The sequence below is a fragment of the Barbus barbus genome, assembly GCF_936440315.1.
Source record: "Barbus barbus genome assembly, chromosome: 18".
Taxonomy (NCBI): domain Eukaryota; kingdom Metazoa; phylum Chordata; class Actinopteri; order Cypriniformes; family Cyprinidae; genus Barbus; species Barbus barbus.
Window position 1 is genome coordinate 23,064,902 of NC_136746.1, and position 24,587 is coordinate 23,089,488.

At 37.9% G+C, this 24,587-nt stretch overlaps 1 protein-coding gene across 1 annotated transcript in view; it reads right to left on the bottom strand.

Moving 5' to 3' along the window:
• Positions 1–24,587, bottom strand: part of LOC306884202 (uncharacterized protein) — a gene marked incomplete at its 5' end in the record, with an annotated part of 109,524 nt that overhangs the window by 42,789 nt on the left and 42,148 nt on the right. Inside the window, 24 exons of the mRNA XM_079439921.1 lie at positions 11–146; positions 224–327; positions 1,204–1,323; positions 2,350–2,514; positions 5,645–5,833; positions 9,029–9,451; positions 11,233–11,331; positions 11,586–11,657; positions 12,611–12,775; positions 14,025–14,168; positions 14,249–14,380; positions 14,462–14,614; positions 14,732–14,836; positions 15,100–15,285; positions 15,433–15,570; positions 15,766–15,948; positions 16,223–16,363; positions 16,947–17,102; positions 20,146–20,305; positions 20,768–21,027; positions 21,158–21,358; positions 21,532–21,676; positions 21,887–22,221; positions 22,380–24,441. Coding sequence (XP_079296047.1) covers positions 11–146; positions 224–327; positions 1,204–1,323; positions 2,350–2,514; positions 5,645–5,833; positions 9,029–9,451; positions 11,233–11,331; positions 11,586–11,657; positions 12,611–12,775; positions 14,025–14,168; positions 14,249–14,380; positions 14,462–14,614; positions 14,732–14,836; positions 15,100–15,285; positions 15,433–15,570; positions 15,766–15,948; positions 16,223–16,363; positions 16,947–17,102; positions 20,146–20,305; positions 20,768–21,027; positions 21,158–21,358; positions 21,532–21,676; positions 21,887–22,221; positions 22,380–24,441 — 5,974 coding nt within the window. The remainder of the gene's footprint in view (positions 1–10; positions 147–223; positions 328–1,203; positions 1,324–2,349; positions 2,515–5,644; positions 5,834–9,028; positions 9,452–11,232; positions 11,332–11,585; positions 11,658–12,610; positions 12,776–14,024; positions 14,169–14,248; positions 14,381–14,461; positions 14,615–14,731; positions 14,837–15,099; positions 15,286–15,432; positions 15,571–15,765; positions 15,949–16,222; positions 16,364–16,946; positions 17,103–20,145; positions 20,306–20,767; positions 21,028–21,157; positions 21,359–21,531; positions 21,677–21,886; positions 22,222–22,379; positions 24,442–24,587) is intronic.

Sequence of the window (24,587 nt, forward strand, 5' to 3'; positions counted from 1 at the left end):
GTGTTCAGACCTCAGATGGATCCTGATCTTTATCTCCACCTTGCTCGGTCTTTGCTGTCTTGGTCAATCTGTTGCAGAGGTGTGTCCATTTCCTGTGGACTGCTAACTCTACTTCCTGTCTTTTGTCTTCATTTGCTGGTGAGAGGCTGCAGACATCATGGAGTGTTATATAATGACAAAGTCTAGGCATATATTTGTATAAATTAGGTGTGCATTTAGATACCCTGCATGTTCATCTGCGCTCTGGCTCTGTTTTTGGGCTCTGCTGCCTTGAATTGCGATAGCTTTAGTTAAGTCTCTCTGTTCATTCAATCCATGCTCCAGTTCCTTAAACCGAGAAAGAAAGAGAGTGAGAGAGCCGGTCTCAGTGATAATGATGGACTGACATGACATGTTATAGTCTTAGAAGCATTAGAACTGGTTAAAAATCAGTAATGTTTTCTAATTTAGGACATCATTTTCCATCAGAAGTGTATTAAACTACAGTTGTGATGGAGTCATACCTTTATAACATCCAGGTTATAACATCAATTTTTAAATATTTTATTTTATTTTAATAAATGTGAAATCAAAAATATACACTACTTCAAAAGTTTGGAGTCCATAGGATTTATTTTAAAAGAATTAATACTTTTATTCAGCAAGGATAGATTAAACTGATCAAAAGAGACAGTGCAGACATCATACTGTAATGTTACAAAAGATTTCTATTTCAAATAAATTCTGCTCTTTTGTACTTTCTAGAATCATTCATGTATAATGGTTTCCTCAAAAATATTAAGCAGATCTTTAATAATAATAAATGAGTTCTTGGGCATCAAAGCACTATATTGATTTCTGAAGGATCATGTGACATTGAAGACTGGAATAATGGCTGCTGAAAATTCATCTTTGTCATCACAGGAATAAATTACATTTTAAAATATTTTAAAACATGGTAGTAGTATTTCACATCATTACTGTTTTTCCTCAGCATTTTACTGTATTTTTGATCAAATAAATGCAGCCTTGGTGAACATTAAAAATCTTACCAACCCCCCAAAATAAAATCTGGGTTAATGTTAGAGTTAGTGAAAATACTGGCAGGACAAGAAAAAAAATCTAATCCCACTATAAGAACAAAAATCCTTATTGTTCAACCCTGGGGAGACAAATTTTGTGTTAGAAAAACTAATAATTTAAGTGTATATGAATGTGTGTTACCCTTTGTTTTTGAAGGCTGCTCTGTCTGAACAGTTTGGTTTTGGAAGAACTCAACATCTCCTGCTCACTGCTGCTGCGCGTCAACCTGGCCTGCAGGGGGCGCTGACTCTCAGCATGCACCTGCAAACAGACAGAGACAGAAACATACAGTAACACCACAGACAGCTCTATTTCCACAGCTCAAATCCAGGCACTTTGCAGCCTCTCACTAGCAACATCTCTAGATTTAATACCTCAGAATCAGCAAATGTGAAAATCAGCCGCAATTAGCATGCTAATGATTACTTTTTGTCATCACATGCAATCTGTTCATTAAATACACCTGGATTATGCTGTCCCCAACACACAAAAAAAAAACAGACTAAATTCTGGATGTGGGTCATTCTTCAATTGGTGTGGCAAATGAGAGGCAGAATTAGTAAAACTGTTTTTTTTCTAATAAAATATATTGCTATGTATTTAAAATTGGGTTAATATGCTATATCCATTAAAATGAAAGCTTAAGAACATTTTGATTTTTAAATAATTTCAATCAAACACCGGTGACACAGCCACTTATGTCTATGTCATTCTGAAGTAACACCACAGACTTAATATCGCAAGTTACTATAAGCTCTGTGGTGTTACCAGAAAAGACAGTAACACCACAGACAAATCAGCCTAAATCCAGACTTTTCTAAAATGGAGGCTGCCATCATGATGATTTCAAGATAAGGGGAGATTTTGGAAATATTAATAAGTAAGTATTTATCAAAATATTCTTAAATATAACAAATATATATATATATATACACATTTTTAAAACAATTTCATAAAATTGTACATGTTAAATAAAATCTATATACACAATATAACCACTTTATTTGTGTTAAAAATTTTATATTGTTGCAATTACATTCCATGATACCTCTCTAAGGTATGGCGGGAACATCCATATTTTGTTACAAATGCAATCTCTAAAACATAAACTAAAAAAAACATAACTATTAACAGTGCACAAACTGTGTTTGCCCGACAGAACACAAACGTGCAAACATTTAATGATTTATTGGTATTTAAAGTTTATTTCCACTGTTGTAAAATAGAGGGACACCACTTGCCACCACAAATGAAGAATGACCCATGTATTAGTGTATGTGTGTGTACCTGATCTTCGCCATGTCTCTCTTGCAGCTGTACTTGGACCGTCACCAGTCTGTTCTTCAGCAGCTGGAGTTTAGTGTTGAGGGATTCTGCCTCACGTTGCTCCTGTTCTTTCAATCCACACACAGGAAGACTGGAGATTCTCTGTTCAACCTCCACAAGAATTGTCTAGATGGATGAAACAAAACACAATTACAAATCAGCACACACTCAAACTAAATTTTAAATCACTCTAACACAGCATACACTCATAGCGACAACAAGAAGTTACAAAAAAACACCTATTAAAGCTGAGGTTCACAATAGAGAAAATATAATCAATCAAAAGTAATAAACACCATAAAGATCAGAATCCACCTTGAACTAGCAGGGCTGACAGCAGGTGACAGGTGTCTAATGCACCATTTGACAACGCTTGTACTTGGAAAAACAAATATGAACAAAAATCTCATTAATAATCCAACACGCAGACTTCAGACTGGGATCGATCAGTATCCACCTGTACACTGAGCGCATAGAGCACGTAATTTGTCTTAATAATTTAATGATGTTTCCTTGATGATGATAATTATCATAACTTACAGGGATTATTCATTCAAAAATGACAATTCTGTCATTATTTACTCTGTATGTGTCTTTTTGTGTCTTAATAAAAGAAGCCAATGGTCATCAAAACTGTTTGGTACCAACATTCTTCAAAATATCTTATTTTGTGTTCCACAGAAAAAAGTAAGTTATGCAGGCTATTATGGAAGCCTGTTTTGTAATTCTGCATTTATATGTAACAAATCACACCTTTTCATGCAATTATGTATATATATATACTTGCAAATCTCAGAAAAAAAGTCAGAACTACAATATAAACTCAGAATTTTGGCTTACTTGCATTACCTAGTTTACCATTCTGACCCCCCCCCCCCCCCCCCCCCCCCCCCCACAGAATTCTGAGTTTCTGAGTTCTGATTATTTTTCAGAGAAGAAAGACAAAATTCAGATATAAGCTCATAATTAGGAGAAAAAAGTCAGAGTTGTGAGATAAAAAGTCACATTTACTTTTTAAATTTTTTAACCTCTCAATGGAAACAAACTTTCATAGGTGTTAAATGACATGAGGATGAGTAAATGATCACAGAATTTAAATTTTAAATCCCTTTAACGCCTACTTGACCAGTACCAAATGTATACAAATGATAGGATATATTTTTCAACAGGCTGATTGATTCCTGCATATGATGGCTGCTGGTGTGTTTAAGTGGTAGTTATAACAGTTTACCAGGTCACTGTGCTGGAGCTCAGCTGAATCTTTGATGAAGGAGTCGGGTTACATACACACACACACACACAAAGGTGAGAACACTGCATATCTGGTTTAACCACTTTAAAATGACGTCAAATGTTTAAATATACATAGAATCCAAAGTAAATTTGCATACCCAAAGCCTAGCATGACGTCACCTATAGTCGGGCAGAAGCTATGAACCTCACTTACAGTAAACCTCGTCAGTGATATCAGCTCTAACTGCATTAATGAGACACATGACCTCCTCCAAACAGCACATTGAGACTGAATGTTCAATGCCAAGATCAATAAATCAGGAGAGCATAAACATCTGTATTCCTTTTAGGCTTTATGGCACACTTAAAAAGATCTGACAGGCTAAATTATTAGATTTAAGTGGGAAACTTACAAGGAACTGGGAGAAAACAAATAGCTGTCTTTCTCCTCAAATAACCCTAAATGAAAGTGAGCACTCAATAACTGAAATATCTGCGTAGAGAGTTTCTTTAAGAAAGGAGAAGTTGAAATTCATGATGCATTGACACGTTCATGCATCGGAAATATAGTGCTGTGTGGGTGTACAGATGTGTATAACATGCATGTGTGTTTAAAAGAGAACAAAAGAGGTTGAGAGAGAAAGGAAAGAAAGCAGGCATTGATATGTCTTCACTCCACCCAAAAGTAAGTAACAGACTCATATTATTTGGTCCATTGAGCCATGATGTACAGTACTGCCCACTCAATCACTTACTGTACACTTGCATTTTCAATGCTTATAAACACACAAATATAAGCATTTAACTCTTAACGATTCAGCACTAAGATTTACCTGCAATGATTTAGCATTAAGAGCAAAAGCAGTTATCCGTCATCAAATAGGACAATATAATTATTTTGTTTCCATAATCACTGAAACCAATCTAATCTAATCTGCTCCAATCAGTATTTTTGTACACTGTAACTATTATGCTAAACAAATAATACATTTTCAGTCTAACCAAAATTTGAAGTTAAAATAATTTTTGACAGTCTATCAATCATAAAGACTGCATTGTGTTTAATTGTACATCATGAGATCTGAGCTTGTGACCTGCGATTACTGCCATTGGCAAACACTTAGATCTCCAAGCAATAAAAGAGTTCACAGTTGTAAAACACTGCAGAAAAAGACAGACAATGAAAGAGCAAGGCACAAAGAAAAAGAGAAAGTCTTGATTATACAGGAGAGAACTGATATCTACAGAAACTGATAATGTCGTCTTTTAAAGTTTTATAGAACTGAACAGTTCTACTTTTTTACAGACAGAAACATTAGAAGAAGATAGTATGATGGTGTCAGATTGGTCTGTAATATTCATGGCAGGTTTACTTTGAAAAGAGCTAAATATATAACCAGGCTCAATGTGTGACAGATCTCAGCTCTGAGCACTTCCTGTTCTGATGAGTCAGCATCAGCAACAACAGTAGGCAGAGGGTATATGTGTGTGTTTTGTCATTTTTTATTTCAAAATGTCAGTAGATTTTAGTCATTTTTATTTCAGTTTGAGTCATTTTAGTACATTAATTTAGTAAATTCGTTTAAAGAAATGTTGCCTTGGCTGAAGTTTTTATATTTTATTTCAGTTAACTTTATTTCAAATGGTTTTAGTGGTAACACTTTATTTTATGGACCAATTCTCTTGCTTTTTAGCATGCATTATACTAGCATACTGGTAATTTATTAATACTTATAAAGCCCATATTAATGCCTTATTCTGCATGCCCATAGTTTAGATCCCTTAATCCTACCCCATACCGAAACTTAACTATGACCTTACTAACTATAAATAAGCAGAATATTAGTATTTCATTGAGGGAAAACCATTAATTAATAGTGAATATGTGTTCTCTATTCTAAAGTTTAACTGTTTTAGTTAAATAACCTCAATATATATTTAAAGTCACATGCAGAGATAAATCAAATATTAATACATTTCCTTGACCTTTGAAATGCAGATATATATGTGTGTGTGTGATCACCTGGCAGTTGTGAAGTTGTTGTTCAATGCAGTGCTGCATGGCTGCGTCCTGTGCTTGCTGTCTTGACCCCTCCAGACTGACCTGTGCTCTCTCAAGACACTCCTCCAGCTGCTCGGCCCTCTCACGGCAGGCATGGAGCAGCCCGTCACCGGACAACCATCCACCCGAGCCCCCGGTTTCACCTGCGGCCTGGACAATCATACACAACAGCAGCTCAGAGCCAGATGTACATGAAGAGAGAAAAGAAAATCACGAAGCAGGGGAAGGATAATAGAAGAAGACAGGTAAAGGTAAAGACAGGTGTATTGAGAGAGAGAGAGAGAGAGAGAGAGACAGACAGACAGAACACCTGCTCTGGCTGACTGCAGCTGAAACAGTGCAGCACAAACTCACAAACACACACTGGGTGTGTCCTCTGACCCAGAGACAAACAAACTTTCACACTCTCACACACTCTGCTTTCATTCTCTCAGTTTCTGTCTCACACAGGTTTAACTCTTTTGTTTGTTTCTCTGCCCCCCGGTGCAGTCTTTCTCTCAATGAACTGTCTCAGCTTTCATACCAGTCATTTGTCATGTAGCTTCTTTCTTTCTCTCTCTCTCTCTCTCTCTCTCTCTCTCTCTGTCTGTCCCTGGTTTTCTCCACCCACCTTCAGCTACAACTACTTCCTGGCATGTCGTCACTTTCAAGGGCAGCTTGTGTGACAAGGAACACACTCAAACACACATTAAGGAGGAACTATACTTTTGCCTCGCACAGGCTCAAATGGCCTAGATTATTTTTCATCCTTTATTCTATTCCATTACAATTCACTTTTTTCTAGTTTTAGAGAAAACCCCGCTTTTGTCCCTCTCAGATGTCACAGAATATCTTAACTTTTTGGAATAACTGCAATTCATAGATTTTACTTTTCTTCCATATATCAGAAATATAGCCACATAGATTAGACTGGACCTAATATAATAATTTAAGAATCAACCACCATAACTTATGGTGGACTTCAAATCTGAATACTGGGTATGTGTTCCCTTCAGTGTCTTTGGTGGTTATAGTCTTGGGTCATATTTGATCAAAATCGTTTCATGATTTCAATTTTTTTTTTTTTGTACAATAAAAACATACTTTCAGAAATCCAAACTTCCTTTCCAGTCCACAGATACTTTTTATTAAAAACTAATATGCAAAATGACTAACTTTTTGATGTCAGACAGACATATTTCAACACTGGATTGCCCGTATTTGCATCAACGTCTATTCTGTGGCTAAGCTAATGAGGAAGTATGGTTTCTATTGTAAATACCAGAAGGACTAAGGACTAATGATAATGATGTTTATTTTTAACTTTAGCTCAAATTATATGCAAGGAAGGTATTTATATACAGTCTTGGCCAAAAATATCAGCACCCTTGGTAAATATTATCAAAGAAGGCTGTGAAAATTAATCTGCATTGTTAATCCTTTTGATCTTTTATTTAAAAAAAATCACAAAAATCTAACCTTTCATTGAATAATAAGAATTTAAAATGGGGGGAAATATCATTATGAAATGAATGTTTTTCTCAAATACACATCGGACACAATTATTGGCACCACTAGAAATTCTTATGAGTAAAATATCTCTTTTTTTTTTTTTTAATATGAATGGGAAGTATATTCCCATTCATATTCACAATTTTGAGCACTCCAGGGCGATTATGAACATAAATCGCCCTGAAATTATCCAGCCTTGGCTTCCTGTTACACAGAAATATAAATAGGAGGGAAAACAAAGCCCAAATTCCCTTAATCATCATCACAATGAGAAAAACCAATGAACACATTTCTGATGTGCAGCAACAGATAATTGAGCTTCACAAATTAGTGAAGTGGCTTTAAGAAAAGAGCTAGAGCAGTAAAAATCCCCATTTCCACCAAGAAGGCAATAATTAAGAATTTCCAATCAATATAAAATGTAACGAAGCTGCCTGGAAGAGGACGTGTGTTTCTATATCGTCCTAATATACGGTGAGAAGGACAGTTTGAGTGGCTAAAGGCTCTCCAAGGACCACAGCTGGAGAAATGCAGATAATTATTGAGTCTCGGGGTTAGAAAACCTTTTTAAAAAATTGTCAAACAGCACCTACATCACCACATGTTGTTTGGGAGGGTTTCAAGAAAAATTCTCCTAGCTCATCCAAAAACAAACTCCAGCATATTCAGTTATCAGACATGACTTGAACTTCAAATGGGACTGGCTTCTATGGTCAGATGAAACTAAAACAATTAGCCTTTTAGCAGCAAACACTCAAGATGGGTTTGGTGAACACAGGGATAAAAAGTACCCCATGTGTACAGTGAAATATACTGCTGTATTTTTGATGTTGTGGGCCTATATTTCTGCTGGAGGTCCTGGACATCTTGTTTAGACACATGACATCATGGATTCTATCAAATACCAACAGATAAAAAATAAACAAGTGACTGACTCAACAAGTCACTGAACACAAAACCAAGCATCTGATATGGCCATTCCAGTCCTCTGACCTGAACCCTGTAGAAAATGAGTGAGGTGAACTGAAGACAAGAAGCACCGTCATGGAGCTGGGAATCTAAAGGATCTGGAGTGATTCTGGATGAAGGAATGGTCTCTGATCTCTTGTCAGGTGTTCTCTAACCTCATCAGGCATTATAGGAAAAAATTTAGAGCTGTTAAAGTGGCAAATGAAGGTTTCAAAAAGTATTGAATAAAAGGGTGCTGTTTATTGTGGCCAATTTGTATTAGAGAAGAACATTCATTTCATAATGATATTTCCCCCCATTTTAAATTCTTATTATCCAATGAAAGGATAGACTTTTGTGAATTTTTAAAATAAAAGATCAAAAGGATTAACAATGCAGATTAATTTTCACAGCCTTCTTTGATCATATTTACCAAGGGTGCCAATATTTTTGGTCATGACTGTATAAGTATTAAAGGCACAGCAGCAACAAAATGGCCTGCTCACTTTTGGGTAGATTTCTGACGTTGTGCAGAGTTTGTTTAACACACAGTAATAGTAATAATACCAAATATTAATAATATTAATAAAGAGTACATATCAAGCTGTTAATTATTAATAACCAACAATGAATGATTAATGAAAGATTATTCTTAAGGAATCACCTAGTTGCAAAGGTCAATTCCTGTTACTGAATCCAATCTTTGAGATCTCAGACTGCAAGAATAGCACTGAGTAGGCTATTCTAGTGTAAGACACAGAAATATTTCTCCTTTGAGGGAGCAAAGAGAAATGTGCAGATAAAATGCAACACACTCTCAGATTTACTAGTTTGAAGTCAGCAGGTGAGTTGATGTGTAAAGTGCAAGTCAGTGGGGTGAGATTCACTATCAGCATCTGTGCTTACCAAAGATGCACTTGCAGCCAATGGCTCTGTCCTCTCCAGGCAGGACTTTACTGTAATTGGGGTGTGTGTATCATCTTCTGCATTTGATGGAGTGTGTGTCTGAGTGTGTAAATGTTGCTCTGGTGATTTGGCTGATGGTGTATCTGTGGAGCTCAGACTCTGAGGCACAAAGGTGGGTTTTTCTAAGTGAGCCTGTTGACTGAACGTGGAATGCATTTCTGAAACTACCTCAAGTTTTTCTAAGGAATCACCCAGCCATTCATCGGAGGTCATGACATTAGGTAAGGTCAACAGGTCTTTTGTTTCTGTGGGTGGGGCTTGTGACTCTGAATGTTTCTGTGTGTTGTCTATGAGTGTCATGTGTGTCAGTGTGAGTGTGTCAGTGGTGTGTGGCATCTGTTCCCCCCTCCATACACCCTGCTCCTGACACAGACAGAGAAAGAGAGAGACGAGCAAGTGTGAATTTTTTGTTAGAATTTATTTGCTTTTCAGACCTGAAAGGAGCATGAGAGTGTTCACACAGAAGGAATCAGAGGGAGAGATCAGGAGAACATGCACAGGTGCGTATAAGAGTCAGTGCGTTTACATGGCACAAAAAGATAAAATACTAAATATAAATAACAAAACGTATACTACTATTCTTCTTATATTCTTGAGCAGGAAAAGCTTACTTTTAGAAAATGCGTCATGTAAACAACAATCGTTCATGAAAAACAATAAATTAATCATAATACACATGCACTTAAACATAACTGTGCAGAGTGAGCAGCCATCGAGTAGCTGATTTTTAATGTTCACATTACATTGTTTCACTCCACGAAACAAAAACTGTTCAACAATCCTCTCAGAGTAACCATCTTATCTTGCATTTGGAAAAAGAAAACCCACTGCTATACAAAAACCAAAAAAATACATGCCATATAAAAGATTTTAGGATCTTTTTGGTATCATAGTATTGTATTTAATAGCTAAAAGTCAAGGAAAAGATACCATGCAATGAACAAATACACTGATTTTCCTGCTTTGTTGGACATTAACACAATAATTACACTTAAATGTGGAAAATAGTAATAATGAAAAAGTCATGAAAAGTAGATGTGTCCAAAATTTTGACTGGTAGTGTATAATGAAATTTGTAAATAAAATAGTTTTATATCTGATGAAAACTGGCAGGAGTAATTGTGCAGCATATAAAAAACATAGTGGTTTTGAAGCGTTTTTAAGGTGCAGTCATATTTATCGTCCTTCTGAGAAATTGTGTGGGTGAAATTTCTACTGAAATCAGCACAGTGAAGAATTTTGCCTGTTGGGCTTTTGGTGGCAAAAACAAATGTCCTTAATGTCAAAGTGAATTTCACGTCAGGATCAGATTTGGTGAACTTTTACAATTCGTAACACCGACCAATAGCAAGCCTCTTGGTTTGGCAGTGACTTCTGTGTGGCCGGAGATTTATAGCATTGCAAAAGAGCAAACAGATCAACAATGAAGTGCTCATTCTTGTAGTGCCTATTCAGCCATTTTTTCATAACACTATACTTCAACACTATAACCAGATGAAGAAAATTTAGGGTTGGTTTGTTTGGTAGCTGGCAGAATAGTTTATTTTGCAAAATTCAGTTGAGCAATGGTAAGTGTGAAAGCACCTTTATACTGTAGTTGATTATAATGGGATCCAGTTTTATTTTGCAACACCGCACACGTCCGGTATAAACACGGTGTAACATGTAAACATCGATATTATGCAAAGAGACAAAAATTCAAAATGCTCTTTGGTATTAGAATGTTCTCTCTCTCGATCTGCAGAGTGCAGAATATGCTGACAGAACTAGTCAACATAAAGATTTAAAAAGAAAATCATAAACTCCTCAGGAAGTTGCTTTAAGTCCTTTTATACAATGATTTGATTGATTTATATAAAACTATTTAGCTTAATTTGACCATTGTTTCATTATTATGAACTCAATTCTGAACTATTTGAAGAGAATTTCTCCTCAGAAGTCTTTATTTGTTTTTTACACATCTGCCATGTAAATGCACTGGGAAGAGTTCTAGCTCTAGAAACATCTACATCTAGGGGTTGTAGAGGTGGGAGTTAAGTCATGGAGGTTCTGTAGGGAGAGAACTACAACTAGGAGACCAAACACCTCTGCTGGCCTCTGGAAGGGGACGTGGAGATCTCTGTAACAGAGGAGGTATTGGTTACCATGTCTGCAGGGAGAGACTGGCTTTCCACTGTGGCATCTGCTTCAGATAAAGCTTCTGACACACCTGTTCCCGAGGTCACAGAGGTATCTATTTCTACCTGCAAACACAGGGAAAAAGAGGTTACTCTTTACAAACTTTGATATGATATATGATATAATTCTTTTTGTAGTTCCAAAAGACTACACAACGTTAAAAATGTTTTAAGTGGTCTAGAGTTTTAAGTGGCCACTTAGCACCTTTTAAAGGACAACAAGTCTTTTTCAGAGGTTGCAAGGCAGCAATAATTTTGCCCCTGAATACACTACACATACACATTAATGTGATCAAATAAAGACCGGCCATTACTGTTACCTTTGAGTCTGCTGCTTCTGCTTGCTCCAGAATCTGTTCTGTAGAAGAAACCACGTCTGCAGAAACTGTGTCCTGCACAAAAAAACAAATAAACAAACAAACAACACACACACACACACACACACACACACACACACACACACACACACATTAATGTCAACCATGTGATTGGATATTCAAGTACAGATAAAGTCTAGTCTCAAACTGAAGAGTTTGCAAACAAATTTATAATGGCCAGTATCTTGTGCATTATTATAGCTATTTGTCAATGGATAAGAATTCTCTATATTGTGCCTATGAACACCTCTTATACATACAAATATATGTAATACATTTTAGACAGATATAAATTAGATTTGCATGTTTAAAATTGAAGAGTTCATTTGCAGATAACTCCGTTTTTAACAATTTTCAGAAATCATGTTTTTTCATTGTGCATTATAAAATAAAACTCAATCAAACTGCAGTTGGGTTATTTTGATTAGGTTAAAAAATAATAAAAACATGATAAAAAAACAAAAAAAAAAACATGATTTTTGAACATTTTAAAAATGTTAAAAAAATGGAGTTGTCTGTTTTTGCAAAGAAACTCTTCAATTTTTCATCATGTGCCACATTTGCAAATGGAGATCACAGCACTTGTGATTCTCAAGAACAGGGAGTATCTGAAAAACAGTAAATGCAAACTCAATGAAAGCATGAAGTCATACTGCCCCCTAGAGGACGAGGAAAAACATGCTGATATAATCAAACTGCACTGTGTTCAGAAAAGTAAAATCTGAATTATCTTTATACTAAACTGAAACGAAGAAAAACAAAACTTAGATATGAAGGAGAAGAAACAACGGCTTGGTGAAGATGAGGAGGGTGACGATAAATGTAGTGAAGTACATTTATGAAGAACAGAGTTAAGTCAAATGGTGGAAAAACTATGAAGCATGTGATGGAAAGAGTAAGCATGTAGAAAACATGCAGAGGAAACATCAGGAGATGTCCAGGGCTGAAGTCTGATCCCCCTGAATTACCTCCGCAGTCATGCTGAAGGAAGCCTCAGAATTCAGAGAGGTTGGTGATCTTCCTCTTGCCTCCTCATCTTCATTTTTAATGCAATCTTCATACTCTTCATCAGAAGCATCTTCCTCTCCATCTCCTGGATCCTCAAAGAGCTGCTCCTCTTTCTCGGACTCCTGCTGTCCCATCACATCCGAGACACACACATGCACAGCAGCAGGCACAAACACAACCATGCAACCACACAGACACACATAGCGTCAGCTGGAGTGATGGAGAGGTTTCCGCAGATAGACAGACAGCAGACATGTCATATGCTGCACTTGAGGTTATTAACCTCACAAATATGCGAATAAGAAGGAATTATGCTAAACCCGTTTTAAAACTTTCTAGGTTAATAACATCAAGTGTGTGAAGCCAGCAGATCTCCAGCTTTTGCATTTGGCTGTACCAGAAATGTTAAAGATCTGTATTTTAGTACTTGTTCGAAAATATAAACCATTACAAACCATTAGGGTTGCAGGGTTTTTTTCCACTTAAAGTGACAAAAACATTTATAAAAACAAATATGGTTGTGTTGTTTTAAACAAATACTGCTCTTCTGTACTTTTTATTTATCAAAGAATCCTGAAAAAATGATCATGGTTTCCAAAAACAATTTTAGTAGCACAACAATTTCAATGTTGATAATAACAGGAAATGTTCATTGAGTGCCAAAATCAGCATATTAAATTTATGAAGGACAATATGACACTAAGGACTAAAGTAATGGCTGCTGAAAATTCAGCTTTGCCATCATAGGAATAAATTAATAAAATATTTCGACTTCAAATTGTAAATAATATTGTACTATTTCAAATTTTAATAATATTTCCAAATATTTGAGTTTGAAATATTTGGGTTTTTGATCAAATTAATACAGCCTTGGCTTCCTAACTGCTTATTTGTATATTTATTTACATAGAAATGAACATTTAAAAAGAGAAAGTAGATGATTGTACACTTAACATTTAAAAAATATATGGAAATACCAACAAGAACATGATTATTTTCAGGATTAGGGTTTCTTACCATATGTAAAAGATATTTTTTTAAAAAGATACTTTAAAATAAGCAATATAAAATGAACATGTCCAGACTATTTTTTTAAAGATTTATTTTTGGCATTTATTATGACAGGACAGATCAGAACTGACAGGAAGCGAAGATGGAGAGAGACGGGTCAGGATCGGGAAAGGTCCTTGAGTCGGGATTCGAACACGGGACTGCCCACAAGGCTATCTGTGCTGACTTTTTTAAAAATGTATTTATTTTTTTAACTGTTTTATGTAAGCAATAATGAACTATGCATGCTGTGCCCAACAAAGCACTTAAGCCATGACTATATACTGCACCTTATATATACACCTTATTTCTTAATTCTCATACCTGTGTTTCTGTGAGGGTGTGGCTGCTTTTATCAGAGATCCAGGTGAGTCTCTGCTCCAGTGTGGATTGCTCCACTGTCATCAGCGTTGCTCCCGACTTTTTCAAGACCTCCTCTACATGCACAATCTGAATTTGACCACTCTCCTGCACACACATATTAGAATCAATATGTAATCACTGCCTCTGGATCAACATAATTCTAACAACATAATATTTCGTCTAACCTGTGTGTCTTCCTCAGTGATTGTGGGTGGAACACTGAGGGTTGGGGCAGTGAGGGGCGGAGCATTGAAGGGTGTGACACAGAGAGGTGGGACAGATGTCTCCTGTACCTCAATGGAGTATTCTAGTGCCAGCTGAGAGGAGACAAACATAATGCTGAGTATTTTGTGAATTGTGTTTGTATGCTTGCGTGTGCATATAGTATAAAAGGACACCTGTTCAAGTTCAAGCAGTTGTTTCTGTAGTAGTTCTGCTTTTTTAAACACTAGGAGTGTGTTTTCAGCTTTGTCAGGAAGACACAGACCATCCTTACAGTTCTGAATCTCAGCGACTGTCCTTTTCATCAGGTCAATCCTTTCTTCTGTTGCCTGCAAACACACACAAAACACTCACAGCAATTAGGATCTTAATAGTAACTACTACATCATTTTGGTTACACGCATACCTGGTCAAATGTTTAAATACAAGCCAAAATTTTCTTTTACCTTAAGACTGTCCTGACTGATGTCTTCTTTGGTGGTCAGAGTAGATTTGATTTTGGCCACATCTTTCTCCATAACTTTCACCTCTGACTCAATGGCATCCACTTCCTTAAAAACACACACCATGCAAACACATACATGAATAGATGAGATTCACAATTTCATGAAATTCACTTTTACAGATAACACGGCTCTGCATTTTTATACACTAGACTACAGTTTAGCTAACATCCCTCTGGGAATATTAGATAAAATAAAACACACACACACACATATACATCTCATAAATGTAATTATTATAAGCTTTATATAAAAACAATACAAATCTATAATATATAGTCATTTATCTTATTAGATGCCGGTATGCTCACTGCTGCTGCATGCTCCAGCTGAGAGAGGGGTCCCAGCAGATTGTGCTGCATGTCTGCCACACGTCGGTCAGCATTTGAGAGCTGCTCCTCTAATGCACTGACATCGAACACACTTCCCATCTCTGTCAGCACACTGCCGAAACCCTGCAGAGCCCGTCTCATCTGAGCAGAATCATCCAGAACCATCTAAAACACGAAAACGATAAAGGCTTTTGGACTAATACATAAAAGATCTGGGCCAGTAACCGAATACTAAGTTCAAACCCCACAGTGAGATGATGCAGGTTTCTTCAGCTGTCAGCTAAAAGATAATGAGGTTTCTGAGAATAATACCTGCAGTGCATTCACATGACTGTCCAGGCATCTGGCAGTGGTGTATGTGCAGGGTGTCGTAAGCCAAGACTGAGCCTCTGAGATCCAGCTCTGTGATCCCTTCACCATCTCCTCATGCTCCTGCCGCCAGTCACGGACCTACACAAAGACAGTTTAGATAACACACTTTAAATAACACACAATTGAAGTCATAAATGAGTTATTATTCACCTAAACTCCTTTTACGCGACTCTATCATGCTTAACTTCTTTGCTCAATTTTATGAATGTTTCAACTATTTCTTTGATTTTTATCCAAGTACTGCACAGCATCATGGAAATCTGAGCAGCTGACCTTGCTGAGGAAGGTAGTCCTCTGTTCGGCCTGTTTGGTGAGGCGTGTGTGGGTCTGCTGAGTGTTGGCAAGGTTGTCTAATAACAGACGGGTCTCATCTGGATGCATTTCACTCACATCCTGTAGCTCCACCTCAACCGCTGTTAGACGAGTATGTAAACCATCCAACTCATCCCACACTCGCTGCAAAGCAACAATAAACACATAGTAAATCTTCCATTGTTTTTTAAATTTGGGTCTAGGCTCATTTAAATCATTTAAAACACTGTTTCACAGAACTTGCAGCTACAGGCTATAAACAAAGGCAGGCTTATTTTGAGCTTTCCCTGAAACGACTTGTAGCATTATGTCTGCAACTTTGTAATCTGTTAATATGGGCACCATTAGTAAGATACTGTACATTTACAATACAAAATGCACGAAACAAGTCTTACACTGAGCTAAACTTATATCTGACCTTCTGTGTGCTCTCAGCTTCAGTGAAGTTCAGGCTCTTCTGCTCTAACCAGCTCTGAACTGATCCCAGACCTGCTTTAATCTCTGAGATTTTAGCACCCAGCCTGTGAAGTGGGCCACTTTTCTCCACAGCTGTCTTCACCTGTGAATGAGCGAGCGAAATGGATAAAAACAGACAAATGTCAATTAACATAAACCGAATTACTGATGTTACTTTTAAAAAGCACTATACACATGGGCATTGAGTGTCTATGAGACAAAGAACTGCAAGACCTTAATTATCAAACCCACAGGGCCTACATAACTACTCTCACGTGTGTGTGTTAGAGTGTGTATTAGGATGATGCAACACCTCTTACACCTGTGAAAGAGTGTGTATGTGTGTTGAGTATGTGTCTCTGATGAAGGGATCTGCCTGTTCTAGAGTGAGATGTTCTCCTCTCTTAATTCTTTAAAGATGAGATACAACAGCAGTGAGTGTGATGTTTAAAAGGTGCGTGAAGCACATTTAGTTGTATTTGAATTCAATAACAGACAAGAGTATTTTACATTCTGGTACTCTTGTCAGCGCTCACAAACATTTGCCAAATGTCCATATTAAAATAAGAAAAAACTTTTAGACAAATGTTGCTCGTAACTAAAAGGAGTAATGTATGTTTCGATGAATGTAAAATCTGGGTGCTGAAACAAAATAAGTTGGGAACCATTCAAAGAATGCATCAAACCTGTTCCTCCACTTCCTGTAATGACTGTGAGACCTCCTGTAATAGTCCCTCTATCTCCTCTGGAATTGATGTATTTTTGTCAGAGTACATCATCTTCAAGCTTTCTGAAATACGTTGCAGGACAGCCTTCTGGGTACACAACTGTGAGTGAACCTCCTGTTTAGCAAAAAGCAACATTACTCATCAATTAGGCTACATTAGAAGTGAGTACATCTATGGACTGCACAAATAACCATTTTCCATTTTATCCATTTAATTTCAAAAGTACTTCTTGGTACAAGAGTTTTTTTTTTTTCAAACCAAAGCCCATCGAAGTGCCATAAACAAGAACAGCAAAGGTAGCTAAATTTGACTGGTTCCCCAAATTACACATGCATGGGTAATTTGCAGGGCAGTGAGTACAGAGAAAGACATCATCCGAAATTTGAAGTTGTTCCTGTGGTCAAAATATAATCATATTCATTACAGAGAGATGTAAGATACTTTATGTTGTCCCTGACAAATAGGAAAGAAAAACTGTTTCAAACAAGTGCCAAGTTCTTAGAAATGTTTTTCTGATTACCTGAACTAACCTTGTCAAATCCTAAAATGTTAAATTTTCTGAAATCTACGAGATTTGTTGACCTTTTACTCATCTTTGTAACAACTAAATATATTTTTTAAAGTACTAACAATATTTTCATATTAAACAACTGGATACAAAATATCAAAAAAGGCATAATAAAGAAACCACTTACATTTATTGGAACACCAGAAAGCACATGGAAACGATGCACAATGTGATATTCGTATATTTATGTGATATTCAATGCAAATCAGTCTTTCATATAGCACTAGTCTTGCTGGTTGACTCAGTCACTGATGATGCTCTTAGTCTCTCAGGCTTTAAGATAACAGAACCAGAACAATCCCCTCAAAACTCTCTCTACCTCTCTCAACCCTTTTCACCTCTCCAGTGAGATAAAGCTTCTAACCCCTTTTTATATTATAATGAGTCATTTAAGATGGGAAGAAAAGCTGCATAAACAAGATCCCAAAATTACCGAAAACCCACAGGGATTCAAAGTCAGAATGGGCCATGCATTAGAGAGAGAGAGAGAGAGAGAGATTATCCGTTCTGATCACACTATTTTGCAGCTGTTTCAAGTTTTACTAAGAGTTATGACTTCTGCTGCTCTTCATAATATTTTATGCCATTCCACCCCATTCTGCTTTACTGTTTTAGTATTTTGGCAGTATAATATGAGACAGATTCAAGAAAAGTGAATTGAGAGGGGATTTTGTGTGTGTGAGAGATAGGGAGTGCATTAGCTGACATCATTACTGGTGTTTGGATCAGACCTGGAGGATCCACTTTCAGGTGTGTGCGTTTAGAGGGTACTGATTCACAAGTGTGTGCTTGTGAGAACGAATGAGAAAAAGAGAGAAAGCGAGTGTGTGTACCTGAAAGAGTGAAAAGAAATTGTGTGGGAATGTTGGACATGACTCAGCTATTTAACTAGAACACTAACACAGAGCCCTCTCATCTCTGTGTGTGTGTGTGTGTGTGGTAAAGAGGTAATGAGTGAGAAAAACAGCAGAATCTACTGCAGGCTGTGTGTGTATGAGAGAGAATAACTGTTTAAAAGTCTTTGAATCTTTAAGAGTGTGTGTGTTTGAACTGATTGGATGGAACAGCCTATTCAGCACAAAAAACAGTCACACAGTGTTCTAAATAGACATAAAGAACAAGCAAACAAAAGCTTGCCTTAACCAGTGACAGTCGTGGGTAAGCTATAAACAACAGGATATTTTGTTGATTGCTTGGTTTCCATTTCTACAAATTGCATGTCACTTGGAAGAGCCTGGTTGGGACAACCAATACTGAACAATAAAACCTAGACTAAACAGCACTGTATGCCAGTACCCACAGTATCTCGACTGCTCAGAAACAATCCCTGCAGGATCCATTAATCTGTCAGTGTCTATTCGGATTTATTCATTTTTAAAATGTCTTAATTTGTGAAATATAATTTCAGTATGCATCTGTACTTTTGAATGTGCATTTGCTTTGCTTTTCCAGTATGTTATGAGATCTGTAAAGTCATAGGCACACTGAATCTGGCAGTCTACTCCTTCCAAAATCCTATCTGTACTACAAAAAATACCCAAACATTTATCTGGCACAAAAATAATTACGATTTCAGTTTGTAGATACTAAAAGCAAGCAACTAATCAAACTACTCAAAAAAAATGTGCTTTATAGCACTAGAAGTGGTTCTTGGCTCGTAATCATATAGGAAACCACTAGCACCATATCTTTAAAGGTGCTATACAGCAACTTTGTCAAATGGTGCTATGTAGAACCATAAGAGGTACCATATTGCATTGTATTTCTTCAACAAACATGGTGATAAACAGCACCAACAGTGGTTCTTTGGCTCGTAAAGAACCTTTAAAAGGGCTTAACAGGTTCTTTGTACGGCAGTGGTGCTATACTGAAACCACTGAAGAACCATACAGGAGCTTAACAGGTTCTGTATATGCGGTGCGGTGTTACATAGCCCCTCAGTCATGCCAAAGAACCCGGCGAAGAACAGCTGAAGAACCACTGAAGCACCAAGATTTGGAGCTATGCAGCACCAAAAGTGGTTCCCCTATGATTATGAGCCAAAGAAACACTTCTAGTGCTATATAGCACCATTTTTTTAGAGTGTAGGAAACCCTAATTTTTTTCAATTTAGTGGAAAACAAACCACAGAATTGAATTAAATGTTTCACAAACGAACAAAACACAGGAACATTTGCTTCTACAAAAACCTACACTGAATTAAAAGCAGATGATTTGTAATGCCTAATGAAAAATGTAGTCAATTTAGTTGTGTTAACAAGTTACTCCCCAACATGAAAAGGTGGAATATTATTCATGGGTGAGAGGTATTATTCATACAGTGCATCATGCTGAGTGAGGGCAGAGGCAGTGAAGTTTTCTGGCGGCAGTCAGGAACAAACAGAACATTGTGTCAATGGCAAATCCTTCCTCCCTTCATCTGCATCTCATCGGCTTTAGTAATTCTCATGCTGGTGCAATAGATTTACTTACTGTAACAAATCTTGCCTGTGCAAAGTTAGAATCCAGTTGTTTAAATCAAGTCAAAAAAACATCTAAAGTGGATAAAGACCAGCTTAACAAATGCACGTCACAAGACAAGTAACAAACCTGTAGTTGCTTCTTGCTGGGCTCATTCTCCAGTATAGTGAGGAGAGAGACGGCAGATTCCAGCCATTCTCTGACTCCCTCCAGCTGCTCCTGCACTCGTTCCCTCTCCTCCACCTCTGTTCTTACTGCCCTCAAGCCCTGAGAGCTCCGTTCCTTTTGACTGCAGGACACACAAGTTAAAAGACAGGTTAAACTCTCAGTCCAACTCCATATTCCAAAATGTTAATGCTAAAAATAAGGCAAAAAACTGATTAATGTCCCAGAATCCATACATCAGTATGTTCTCTTTCAACATAAAATAAACTTTCATAAATGTACATATTATCCAGATATTTAGCTGAGCCTGTGCGCGGTTTAATGGTCTGAAGTATGTATGTGTTCATTTGGCCTCTCTAGAATGGGACGTTGGCATCTAATGTTGACCTACTTTAGTTTGTAAGCCCACTGGTTTGGAATTAACTGGTGTGGACCACTGGGACATGGAGTCCACAATAGGAAATATTAGGCAAAAGACATTCACATTTCAAGAAAACCACGATTTAAGATAAGTTAAAACTGGAAGAAGGAAAAGAAAACTTAAAAAAGGCAACTAGTAATAGGCTAAGTACTGTAGATGCCCAACCTATGGTAATGCTCTTGCAATGCTTGAAGCTCTTGGCACAGCTCAATGGGTGGGGCCTGTTCCAGGTGGGGGGGGATGCCAAGCAACCTCGCAGCTCTTAATTCCAAAGCGGAGAGAGCTCTGTGTTCACAGTCCAGTCTATCCTGGTACTGGGACCAGAAGAGAAGTAGTTCCTGTAGCTCATCACCAGTCAGATTCTCTCTGCTGCTATCTGGAAGCTCCGCATCCACCTGCTCCAACACAGCAGCTGCCTGCTCCACCTGCAGAATGACAGCAAAGGAAAGCTAGCTCAGTTCTGCTTTATTGCACAACAATCTGTAAGCATACCAAAACAAGAGTTTTATTATTTCACATGCATGTTGGTGCATCGGTTTTGGTCATGGCACTTACACTCCTTGTGACACTGCTCCACTCTGCTTCCATTTGTTCTGAGCGTGTCTGCAGATCATTGGCACAGCGCTGCAGTCTTGCCACCTGACTCCAAATAGCGCTCACGGCATCCTCCCTGTTGGCTCTGCACCCATACAGTGAACACCACTCTCTAAGATTCTCCAGTCTTCCAGGAAGCATGGCAACCTCTTCCACTAGAGCCTAAAAAGATGAAAAATATTTGTAAATATACTAGCCTCAAATCCATATGTATCTCATTGCATCAGCTGGCAAAACACAGATAAATGCAACAGATATTTAGATTATAAGGGGAGGTAATGGTAGTCCAACAAATGTTAATCTTTCTACAGGAAAGGCTTTTATTTTGACTTTACCTTGAGTTTCTGTTGCTGGTCTTGGCAGTCTTTGTGTGAAGTAATTTTTTTGGAAGCACACTGTGATAGCAATGTTTCTAAGTCTCTCACTTGCTGGCAAAGCACCTCGTAGCACTTACGAGAATGTTTCTGGCACTCAACACACCTTGTTATGGACAAGAAATTAGTTAATTTTGACATGGGTATAATTTGATGACAAGATATGATAACGTTTCATAAAGATTTGAGATTTGACAGGCATACTGAGTGTATTGCGGTTAACAGTAATTACGTATCTTGATTAGTGATTATGAACATTTACTCTTAGGAAAAAGTTCTTATACAGTATAATAAGGTTTCATACTACAGTATGTACCTTTTCAAAGATTCTACATTAATTTGAGCCTGGGCTTTAAGGGACGATAGCCTGACCAGGAGCTCGCCTAGGACATCTGTGTGTAGAAATTCAATCTTCTGTGGCTTGAAGCAGGGATGTTGTGGGGTTTGAGCTTGAAGCTGTGAAACATGTGACTGAAACTCTGTGTCTAGGGTCAATAAAGCATGTTGTGCATCTTTTAGTCTTTCTGAGCAGCTTCTAGCAGAGCAGATTGAGGGAAGGAGGGCCAATGTGGCTCTTTGGAGGAACCGAATGGTATCAGCCACTGCTTTGGTGTAGTTCCTCAACAGTTCTTTAGCTTTAGTCAGGCTCACCTGAAAAGACAGCAGAAATCTACCTTGACTTTATCTGTATAATGTACAGTTTCATTAAAGATTCTGTTTATGATGTTTCTAAACATTTGCACCAAACTATATTGCAAAGGAATAGATCAATGAAACTGTGTGTCAAAGATGAAACAGAGTAAACTCACCATTCGTTGATCACACTTTTCCAAAACCATATCCTTCAAGCAAGTAAGCTGTTTGGAGTCCTGTGGAGGGGGAGCTCCAATCTTTTTTTCAAGAAACTCCAGCACTCGCATTCTAGATTCTACATTCTTTCTGAGTACAAGGCTCTTTCTTAGTTGTTTTTCAATCACTGCCTCTTTTGGTTCAATACTACAAGGCTTTTCCAGCTCTGCATGGGTGTCTTTGAGGAATTGCTGAAGTGCTCTTTTTTCTGATGGATAATGAATATGTTTTAGCAGATCCCATTCCAATATCTGAAGATTATTGTTCACTGTCATTTCTGAGGTTTTGAGACTTTCCAGTATTTGTTTGAGTCTTGTTTGTTCAGCAGAGAGCTGAGATGGATATAGATCTGCTATGATTTCCTGCAGTTCATCCACTGTTTCCTCACACAAGAGTTTTATTAAAGAGATCTGGATCAGAAGTGCCTGACAGGCTCTGTAGCGTTCCTCTTTGTTGATGCTCTCATCTTTGGTCCTTGGGATCTGAGCCTCCATTTCTTCCTTGACACCTTCAATGCACCGACTGAGGCTCAAGTACCTTTCATGAGCTTGTGATTTGAGATCCAAATCAATCATTTTGTGGTACAGTTCAGTAATAACACATAACAGCTCTCTTCTCTTGTCCTCTGCACAGGGACTGACTTGCTCAACCTGAGATTTTCGCTCCACAAGCATCTGTTTGAAGGGTTCAATGACAGAGAGGGTATCCTTGGTAACAGGAAACCGGTGTCTTTTTACATCAACTAACATTTGTCTCAGGCTGTTCTCGAGAGATGACACCTTCCTTTGAGAGGATTCTTGGCTCTGTGTAACATCTATAACTTTCTGGCAACATGCCTTCTCATAGATAATAATACCCTTGATGTCCTCTTGAAGGTTGGTGAGTTTCTCATAGAGCTTAGTACTCTCTGCGACACTTAGCTCGGATGCAATGTCTCTGCTTTTCATCAGAAGGGCTTCAGTGACAGCGGACTGCTTTTCTGCCTCTCCAACAGTGTCCTGGATCTGCCTCAACCTGCGATCCAGGTCTGCCACACTCAAACTTTGATAATCTTCTCTCCTCAAAGCTTCACTCCGCAGATGTCCAACCACCCAGGAATCAACATCTGCTATCTGCTCTGACATCTTCTCCCGGGTCTGAAGTCCTGACTCCATCTCGCGAACTGCCTCAGCCAGTTTTCCTGCTGTTGATTTAGACAAATTCTCTAGGACCTTCAAGGATGAGTTCACCATCGAAACATCAGCTTCATCTAGATCACAAATCAGCTCGGTGACTTCCTCAACCAAAGCTTTCAACTGGGTTTGCTTTGAGTTCATCTCAGACTGCAATTTCTTTAAATCTTTAATCTGTCGATGTACCTCTTCTGGAAGCAAAGACACCTTTTTCTGTCGTCCTTTGACATCACATTCTGTCTGCTTGGCCCAAGCCAGAGCATCTGTCATCACCTTTACAATTTTACTTAACATTGGGTTGCTGCTGCTAGGGGTTGAAGCTACTAACTGTTCACCCATTTGATCCAGCTGATCTTTTATATGCTGAAGATCCTGCTCTATGCTGGATATATCTGCATTGTATTGGAATTCCTGGGCAAGTGCCTCAGAGGTCTGCTGAAGGTAGAGATACTGCTGATGGGTGGAAGTGAGATCAGCATTTAAATTCATAATTTCTTGAGCTTTCTTGCCATCCCATAAAACTGGTGAGGATTTCGATGCATCCAAGGTCTTTTGAATGATCTCGAGATGGTCTTTTAAGGCACTGACCTCTTGAATAAGGCTGCTGCTTTCTTTAGCATAAGCATTAACCATGTAAAGAGCAATCTCTACATCCTTCTCCAGCACCCTCCACTGGCTTTGCAAATTGTTTTGCTGTATTTCCGCTGCTTGTCTCTCAGGCACACTGAGGTGGGGGGACAGTTTTGCGTGAGTCTGAATTAACTCACCGAGAGCTGTCCTTTCTTGCTCCATGTTTCTCAAGAAAGAGCGCAGCTTTTCCTCCTCAGCAAAACTGCTCACAGCTGGAGAGCTAGAGATATGAAAGATACATTTTGGGCCTTTACATTCTCTTACATTCTACAAGTTTGTTTACTGTAGGGGTCGACCGATATGAGTTTTTCAGGGCAGATGCCAATTATTACAGATCAAGTAGACTGATAACCAATATTTTGAGCC